This window comes from Nansenia antarctica, assembly GCF_963989245.1.
Source record: "Nansenia antarctica genome assembly, chromosome: 6".
In the NCBI taxonomy this organism is placed as follows: domain Eukaryota; kingdom Metazoa; phylum Chordata; class Actinopteri; order Argentiniformes; family Microstomatidae; genus Nansenia; species Nansenia antarctica.
The window spans coordinates 32,658,175-32,668,445 of NC_137676.1; the positions used below are offsets into that span (position 1 = coordinate 32,658,175).

The 10,271-nt window shown below is 46.4% G+C and overlaps 1 protein-coding gene across 1 annotated transcript in view; it reads right to left on the reverse strand.

Moving 5' to 3' along the window:
• Positions 1-996: 996 nt before the first annotated feature.
• tsc22d4 (TSC22 domain family member 4) overlaps positions 997-10,271 on the reverse strand; it is a 19,627-nt gene continuing 10,352 nt past the window's right edge. Inside the window, exons 4-5 of the mRNA XM_080535003.1 lie at positions 1,550-1,601; positions 997-1,296 (exon numbers count right to left, since the gene is read on the reverse strand). Of these exons, the coding sequence (XP_080391129.1) occupies positions 1,156-1,296; positions 1,550-1,601 (193 nt within the window). The 3' untranslated portion in view covers positions 997-1,155. The remainder of the gene's footprint in view (positions 1,297-1,549; positions 1,602-10,271) is intronic.

Genomic DNA, 10,271 nt, shown 5'->3' on the forward strand with positions numbered 1-10,271 from the left:
TGAGTGCGTGTGTGTGTACTATAGTCAGATCTTTTAAAGGTTATTTATTTATTAGACTCTTAAAATAACATCATAAATCATAACAACAATTCACACTCCGTCTCTCCCCCCACAACCTGCTCTTCATCATCATCATCATCATCAGTATTATTACAGGATTATTCCAAATTAATCATTTCAACAGCAAAGAAGCGATAGTCATATGTTACATGTAACATACTATTGGAGAGTGTGTGTATGTGTGGGTGTTAACAAAGCCTTTCTTAAGGATGTAACAGATCTAATCTATCATAGAGATCAAACGCTTCTGTTCAGACAGGATGACACGGATTAGCAACGTCCTGTGTGTGTGTGTGTGTGTGTGTGTACAACGTCTCCTCGGTTCCTCACGTCACTCAAGTCTGGAGAAGCAGTTTGTAAGGTCACATGATCTCTAAAAGCTGTTAGCTTAAAAATACACTTTATCTGTCTGCTCTGTCCTCCCCTATCATCCCCTAGCCTCCCCTATCATCCCCTATCCTCCCCTGTCCTCCCCTATCATCCCCTATCCTCCCCTATCACCCCATATCCTTCCCTAGCCTCCCCTATCCTCCCGTACCCTCTCCTATCATCCCCTATCATCCCCTACCCTCCCCTATCATCCCCTATCCTCCCCCATCACCCCCTATCCTCCCTGGCCTCCCCTAGCCTCCCCCAGCCTCCCCTATCCTTCCCTGTCATCCCCTATCCTCCCCTGTCCTCCCCTATCCTTCCCTATCCTTCCCAAGCCTCCCCTATCCTCAACTGGCCTCCCCTATCCTCAACTGGCCTCCCCTATCCTCAACTGGCCTCTCCTATCCTCCCCCAGCCTCCTCAGACCTCCTCCAGACTCCCCTGACCTCTCCTAGCCTCCCGCAGCCTCCCCAGACCTCCCCCGGTCTCTCCTAATGGTTCTAAAGGGTTTTTCGCAGAAGGTTCTAGATGGAACCCAAAAATGTTCTTAAAGGGTTCCACTACAGGGAAGAACCTTTAGAACCCTCTAGAACACTCTAGAACTCGTTAGTTGTCCTTTAGTCTTACTCCAGCGTTGCTCTGGGAAACGGCGTGAGAAAGACATGATTGGTCCTGGAAACAACATGTCACTGACACTCATCTAGTACTGTGTGTGTGTGTGTGTTAGTCTCTGTCCCTCAGGGCTCGGAGGATGTAGTTTTCTCTCTCCAGCTGGGCGTTTCTCTCTGACAGCTCTTTGATCTGTTCCCGTAGCAACTCCACCTCCTCCCTCACCGCCAGCATGAGGTGGGTCTTCACCAGGTCCTACACACACACACACACACACACACACACACACACACACACACACACACACACACACACACACAGTTTAATGAGGAATCACATTTAATTGGATCTGTAATTGTTAAACAATACATGTATGTTATGAAATGTATTCTCTGAAAACAGTACACTCACACTCACACTCACACTCACACTCACACTCACACTCACACTCACACACACACACACACCTGGCCCAGAACAGACCACAGTAACAGAACATCAGTCTTACCATGGCTTGTTCTATCTTGTTGTCGATGGCGATCATGCTGCTGCCAGACCCACTGAAACACACACAGGATGAGAAGGTGTGTGTGTGTGTGTGTGTGTGTGTGGTGTGTGGTGTGTGTGTGTGTGTGGTGTGTGTCTGAGTGTGTGTGTGTGTGTATGGGTGTGTGTGTGTGTGTGTGTGTGGTGTGTGTGTGTGTGTGTGTGTGTTTGGCACATGGTTCACATTATATTCCTGACCAACTGATCCACCACATTCTTGCTCACACACACACACACACACACACACACACACACACACACACACACACACACATACACACCCAGAGTCCGTCTCCATGGTTACCTACTCACACCTATGTCCTAGGGCTGGACGTTAAACTGCCCCGGAACTGGTTAACCAGATTCAAAATGACATTGTTGTAGGGTTTGACACAGCCCTATACTATACTACTACAATACATTCATGTGAAAACACAATTAGGCTACTTCATAGTTTCATAAATATAAATGTAAAGGCACATTTTAGTAAGCTACACCGTACATGAAAATACATGAAACACCTAACATCCCTAGCTCGGTTGATGGAGGGTGCAAGGAAGATCTCTGAAGGACAACATCTTGGGACAGCGTCTTCATTTAATGAACTGCTCTTTCTCATGAGCTTGGTTCTTACGCAAAGTTTCAACAAGGTGTTTCAGTTAGGGTTAGGGTACTGTGGCAACCCACTCAGCGCCCCTAAGCCGGGGGCAGAGTATGATGGACAGTGCCCCGAGCCCCTAGGCAGAGTGATAGACAATTGCTACTCTCTGCTCGCACAGCAGAACCGCGTCCGACAATCACCACAGTGGAACAGCTGTGCCAGCGGAGGAGAACAGGATATAGAGACCTGGCAAACGAACCGAAGATTTACAGAATAGCTGGAGAAAGTACCAAGGGTGCAACGGAGCGCCACCCCCTTTCCTGAACGGACGGATCCCCTACCGACAGCCCCCTCCAGTAGAGGGACCCCTACCTTATCCTTTTTGGGCTTTAAACTGAATGAGTTATCCTTTTGCCCCTGATGCCCATTCCCCCTATTCATTGACTACTGATTCTTGAGTTGACCTTAAAGTGTTGAACATTGACTTTTGTTACGGCTACGCCATCCTCCTGAATGGGCGGCGCCCCGACACATCCTGAGATAGGAATAAATATGGCGATGTGCCTAAAAGTGACCTCCGTCTCCTCTTCTCTCTAGCTCTGTGTGTGTACTTTTCCTCTGGTCAAGTAAGCGGGTTCCCACAGTACCCATGGTAGAGCTGTCAACATATAGAAATGTCAAAATAAAAGTGGATAAATACAGCATTTGTGGTCATTTAGTGATCGTATCCTTCTGAGAAGCGGTCACGTGACGTGACACGCGATTATGATTGCTTCTAAATAGTATTTTTTGACAGGTTATCAGTGTTTCCTCCAGGATTTTTCACATTAGTGGTGTAGCGGTTATCTTTCGCTCGCGTGCACGCGCATAAAACGCGCACTGGCGCTCAAAACAAAGACGTAGTTTCACCAAAAACTAGAGAGTGGCAACAATTATAATTTCTTAAATAGCGGTTAAGTCATTAAAGCCGAGCAGGTGATTTTATATAGAAGGTGATCAAATACCAATATATCCTACAGCTGCAGCGGAACATGCGGAACGCGCATTACACACACACACACACAGAAAGATCAATACGAAGTAGGCCTACATGAGAGTACACGCACAAAACCGGCTAACGTTACTCATTAACTGTTTACACAAGTAAAATCACAGTGTGACAGTCAGATGGAGCATTCGGTAAACAACAACAGCAAGGTAATGCTATCAGTTGAGTTAAAGAAAACCAACTCTTACCTTTGAGGACACCAACATGAGCCCTGCTTACCCGTACCTCCTCCGTTCTGTTCGTGGTGATTTTAGAGGCAATAGATTATTTTTGCCCCGCGCATATTGCTATGAATAGTTCGAAGCTAGGTGCTTGCACGTTAGGTGCGAGAATGCTTGGTTAACCCATTAGCGGGAACATTATTTGTTTCACAAAATAGGCTGATTTATTTGACCATGAACATCAGAGACATACATTACGAATGTTCATTTAAAATACTCTATACTGAGCACTGGTATAAGAACACGAACCAGAGAACAGCAGTAAATGCAATAACCCACAGTCGTCGCTGATGATGTTGCATTTTCGATTAGGATACGGGATTAAAGGCACCGGCGACGGGCTAAAAGAGAAATCCAAATGTCCTGCTAAATTCGGACCAATCACAAAACTGTTTTGAAAGCGCCTCGCGCGGCGCGCCTGTTGAGAGCGATTCAGTCTCGATTGCAGTGCGAACACAAACGACAAGGTTAATTGCAACATTGTAACATATTGTAAATAACTACGCCCTAAATCGTAACGAAATGTTGGTCTGGAAGCAGCCTAAATATAGCTTCAATCTGCTTTTTTTCTGTTCTCCGGTCATAATAACTCGCTGCCTTTCTGCGCTGCCTGAATCAAAGTGGACTGTCTGAATCAATTAGTGGCGGAGGAAATTCATTCGTGGCGGCGCGCCACGAATAAATGCATATAGAGGAAACACTGGGCTATTGTCAAAATATTTTTTTTGTAGTACCCTAATGATCTCTTTGATGACTTTCAATCAGGCTTTCACCCCCCTACATAGCACTGAAACGACCCTCATTATGGTCCTTAATGACATTCGTGACATTCAGTTCTGGAAAAATCTCAGTTTTGGTATTACTAGATCTTAGTGCTGTCTTTGACACTGTAGACCACGACATTCTAATAGATAGACTAAAAACATGGGTAGGACTTTCAGGCACTGTCCTAAACTGGTTTAGATCCAACCTGCAGGACAGAAGCTATTATGTCTCCAGTGGCAACTTTAGACCAAATAAAAATGACATGTGGAGTTTCCCAAGGATCAATCCTTGGTCCCCTCCTATTCAATCTCTACATGCTTCCATTGGGACACATCCTAAAATTGCCTACCACAACTAGGCGGATGACACTCAAATCTACATAGCCCTCTCACCTAACGACTATAGCCCCATCGACAATCTCTGTAATTGCATTGACCAAATAAACACCTGGATGAGACCAAACTTCCTACAACTAAACAAGGATAAAACGTAATAATTGTATTCAGTGCACCAGACTCGATTCTCCCTCTCTTCAAACAAAAAAACAGGTCAGAAATCTTCTGGTGTAATTCTAGACTCCGATCTAAACTTCAACAGCCACATAAACTCAATAACTAAATCAGCCTACTATCATCTGAAAAACATAACAAGAATAAGGGGTTTCATGTCCAAACAAGACCTTGAAAAACTCATCCATGCATTTGTTACGAGTAGACTTGATTAGTGTAATGGTCTAGTAACAGGCCTATCTAAAGGAGCTATTTGTAAATTGCAGCTCATCCAAAACACATTACACCAATCCTGACATCCCTACACTGGCTACCAGTCTCTCAGAGAATTGAATTCAAAGTACTCCTAATTGTATACAAGTCACAAAATGGTCTTGGACCAAAATACATCAAATAGATCTCCTCCCACCCTATATTCCAGCAAGGCCCCCCTGAGACTAATCAGCTAATCATTCCAAGAGTGAAAAAACAAAACACAGTGAAGGAGCTTTCAGTCACTCTGGTGCATGCTCCTGGAACAAACTCCCTGAAGAAATCAAAGGCCTAAACTCTAAAAATATTGAAAACTAAGCTAAAAACCTTCATGTTTTGTAGCAGTTATGATTAAACACTAATACTTCCAACTATGTCTTTTTATCCATTATCTATTATCTTATTTAATGTTTTATCTATTTATTTCTTATATCTGCAGTAGTTATGAGTTTAGGTTGAAACATGCTGAAAGGTCTATAATGTGATAATCTGCTACCTTAATCCTGTATCATGGTAGAATACTTATATATGGTGCAGAGGTATATCCTACACCCAGAGTCCATCTCCATGGTTGCCTACACCCAGAGTCTGTCTCCATGGTTACCTACACCCCGGAGTCTGTCTCCATGGTTACCTGTGGCAGAAGACCAGCAGGGAGACGAGAGCTGCGTCAGACTTCTGGACAGGAGGCGTGGCCTGTACACTCACTGACCAATGAGGAGCCAGGGTCTGGGGTTGAGTTGTGGTCCGGGATTGTGGTTGAGTTATGGTCCAGGGTTGTGGTTGAGTTATGGTTTGGGGTTGCTGTTGTGGTTGAGTTGTGGTCCAAGGTTGTGGTTGAGTTGTGGTCCAGGGTTGTGGTTGTGGTTGAGTTGTGGTCTGAGGTTTGGGTTGTGTTTGAGTTGTGGTCTGGGGTTGTGGTTGAGTTGTGGTCCAGGGTTGTGGTTGTGGTTGAGTTGTGATATGGGGTTGTGGTTGAGTTGTGGTCTGAGGTTGTGGTTGAGTTGTGGTCTGAGGTTGTGGTTGAGTTGTTGTATGGGGTTGTGGTTGAGTTGTGGTCTGAGGTTGTGGTTGAGTTGTGGTATGGGGTTGTGGTTGAGTTGTGGTCAGGGGTTGTGGTTGTGGTTGAGTTGTGGTCATGAAGGGTTGTGTTGTCTCCATGGTGATGGTTGGGTGTAGGCTCCTCCTCCTCGGCTCCAGACGACCGCTCGGCCAGGACTCTCTGACCCCGGGACCACCCCTGACCCCACCCCCCCCTCCCTTCCTCCACCTGACCCCATCCCCCCCTCCCTCCCTCCACCTGGTAGACAGCTGCAGAGGTCTGGAGAGAGGAGGGGGGGTGAGGGGGGGTCTGGGCTTGGGCTGAGGGGGGAGGGAGGAGGGAGGAGAGGAGAGGGAGGAGGGAGGAGAGGAGAGGGAGGGGGGGAGGGAGGGAGGAGGAGAGGAGAGGGAGGGGGGGAGGGTGGAAGGGTTGGATGGAGGGAGAGAGAGTGGGCGGGGCTTGTGGGGGCGGGTCTCAAACACAGAGATGATCTTCTTCACGCTGCCGAACATGACGACCAATCACTTCCTTTCCTCTCAGCCAATCACAACGTCTCTTCCTTTCCTCTCAGCCAAACACAACGTCTCTTCCTTCCCTCTCAGCCAATCACAACGTCTTTTTCTGTCCTCTCAGCCTGAGCCTCACTTCCTGTCCTCTCAGCTCAGGTTGACATCACAACTCCAAACCACTTCCTGCGAATAGGCCCGTCAGCCACCAGCCAGCCCAACTGGTCAGACCAGACCTGTCGATCCCAGAGCACTGATAACTGATCAGACCAGACCTGTTGATCCCAGAGCACTGATCACTGGTTAGACCAGACCTGTTGATCTCAGAGCACTGATCAGACCGGACCTGTTGATCCCAGAGCACTGGTCAGACCAGACCTGTTGATCCCAGAGCACTGATCACTGGTCAGACCAGACCTGTTGATCCCAGAGCACTGATCAGACCAGACCTGTTGATCCCAGAGCACTGGTCAGACCAGACCTGTTGATCCCAGAGCACTGATCAGACCAGACCTGTTGATCCCAGAGCACTGGTCAGACCAGACCTGTTGATCCCAGAGCACTGATCACTGGTCAGACCAGACCTGTCAATCCCAGAGCACTGATCACTAGTCAGACCAGACCTGTCAATCCCAGAGCACTGATCACTGGTCAGACCAGACCTGTCCATGTTGGTGTCAGTGAGAGGCAGACCCAGCCAGCCGATCCCAGAGCGTTCCATCCATCTCTGGGTCAGGACTCTGCAGACACCTCCTTTCCTCTCAGCCAATCACAACGTCACTTCCTAAAGGTTAAAAAAAGGTTAAAAAATAAAAGATAATCCATCCTTTTGCCTGATTGGCTGATCTCTAATCCCAGCTTCCTGACCAGGTGAGAGCGTTTCCGTGGCCGCTGAGATAAGTGTTACCACGGTGACAGCGGTGAGGAGTGGAGAGTGTGTTTCTGCACGCTCGGCCGTCTATCTCTCCCCCACACACACACACCCCACTGTCCTGCTGCGCGATAGGCTCTCCCACACACACACTCCATTGTGCCACTCTGTGATAGGCTCTCACAGGCGCCCTCTCATTCCAACCCCGCCCACTCACTGCCTCAGCCAATGGGAGCGTCTCTGGCATTCTCTAAACGCCCACTCCCTGAGAGGGACTACGAGACACACCCTGAACCAGCCTGTGTGTGTGTGTGTGTGTGTGTGTGTGTTTGTGTCTGTGTGTGTGTGTGTATCTGTGTGTGTCTGTGTGTTTCTGCGTGTGTGTGTATCTGTGTGTGTGTATGTGTGTGTGTGTGTTTATGCGTGTGTGTGTAACTGTGTGTGTATGTGTATCTGTGTGTGCGTGTGTGTGTGTATGCGTGTGTGTGTATCTGTGTGTGTGTATCTGTGTGTGTGTGTGTATGCGTGTGTGTATCTGTGTGTGTGTGGTGCCACGCCAGTTTGCCCTCCCTCCCTCCCTCCCGCTGCTGTATCATATAAACATTGACATGATGATAAGACACACACACACACACACCCAGACACACACACACACACACAATGTCAACCTTATTACTGTACATAAGCACACAGGGTTGATATTTACCACACAAACACAGACAACCCTACCCCGACAATCTCTCTGTCTCTCTCTCTGTCTGTCTGTCTGTCTGTCTCTCTCTCTATCTCTCTCTCTCTCTCTCATACAATTAAAGGTATACTAGAACAAAGAAATGATTACACTTATTTACAGTCTTATAGTGGTTTTATCCCATTTGACGTCCTTTTACTGACACTACAGCTAACAAATCTTGTCATTGGTCAAGTCTTTAAAGTCTTTTTGGGTGTTGGTGATCAGTGGCAAGTATGTGTCTCTGATTTCTTTGTACAGTTGGCAGGTAGTTAAAAAGTGTAGCTCTGTTTCCACCTTGTTTTGTTGTTTTTGTTTCTGGTCCATGAAATATTAGGCTATCTGTTTGAGCTTAAAATAATTGCTAGGTGGGCTATTTTATTTTATTTTAAGCTTAACAGATAGCCTAATATTTCATGGACCAGCCGCCAATTATTTCCAGTGGAGAAAAACTTTTCATAAAATTATGAATGAATTATGATTATGAATTCCACTAATCAATGGGAATTTGTATTTAGACTGTAAACACCGGGGATGCAGAGTTATTAAGCCTGAAAATGCATCTCTCTCTCCCGTTGCGCGCATGACCGTGTCTTGGTGTATTAAATTCATTGCATGAAAAAAACGAAACGAAACGAGTTATTTCCCGAACTTTGCTTCTCGGTCTGTCAGTCTCGATAGGAGAGCCGGATCAAGTTCATTCAATGCTGGTTATCTCACCCATTTTCATACGGTCACTGAGGTGTGCATATTATGCACATATACGACACGGTGAAGCATTTCTGCGACACGTATTTCTGCCAAAACCAGAATGAATGACCAGACAAAGCACATTTGTAGCAATCCGGGGCTTCCTCAAACTGTTGTCATGTTCTCAACTCCGCTCGCCATGAACAAACATTTGAACAAGAAGCAACTGCGTTCCAGACCAACTCCACCTCCGACTTTGAATGAAACGCAGCATAAACCGAAAACCTAGTGCATTCCAATTTGCTCTGGTGTTTGGTTGATTCTTTCCACTGTGTCAGGTAATTTTGTTTTTGTTTTCTTATAATTTGGTTTAGTCTAATCGGTGGCTCTGCTTGTGAACAGAGTCCCCGAACCAGCTCCCAGGGCTTTGTTGTGGAGCGTTTTAGGGTGACTTTCTTTCAGATGGTTGTAACATTTAAATGCTCTCTTTTTAATTTGATTAATTAATGGGTATTGTCCTAATTCTGCTCTGCATGCGTTCTTTGGTGTTTTCCATTGGATACGAAGAATGGATTTGCACAATCTCTCTCTCTCTCTCTCTCTCTCTCTATGTCTCTCTCTCTGTGTCTGTCTCTCTCTGTGTCCCTCCCTCTGTCTCTCTCTCTCTCTCTCACCCTCTCTCTCTGTCTGACTCCCTCGTTGTCTCTCTCTCGGTCTGTCTCTCTCTCTGTCTCTCTCTCTGTCTCTCTCTCTGTCTCTCTCTCTGTCTCTCTCTATGTCTCTCTCTATGTCTCTCTGTCTCTCTGTCTCTCTCTCTGTCTCTCTCTCAAACTATATATATCTCTCTCTCATGTCTGTACACGTTCTGCATTTTTCTGTCCAGCTGTACTAGTTGTTCAGGCTCTGGTTTTGGCTCCCTTCTAACTCTCTCCCCGCTCCCCCTCTCTCTATCTCTCTCCTCCTCCCCCCCTCTCTCTATCTATATCCTCCTTCCCCCTCACCCCCCCACCTCTCTCTCCTTCCCCCCCGTTTCTCCCTTTTAACAGCTACCATCTCTAACACACACAGCTAGCATCTCTAACAGTTCAATATCACCTAATTTAACTACTGAACTGCATATAAGAAAACGAATATACAGTGCTGCTTGAAAGTATGTGAACCCATTGTCCAATTATAGATGTATTTATTTTTTACCATGAAATCTTTATTTAATCAGAACCAGTCTTTTTTATCTGACATAACAGGTTTATATTTACCAACTCCATATGTTGGTTTGGAGCAAATCATACGTGTAGCAGAAAAACTAAATCATAAACAAATTAGTGTCAGGTGCCCTCAAAATACCCTCTGGCAGGAGGTAGAGGAGCCCAACAGCTTCTTTCACAGAGCTGTCACTCTGATAAACTACCCCCCCCTCCCTCCACACACCCCGCTGAACTACCCCCCCCC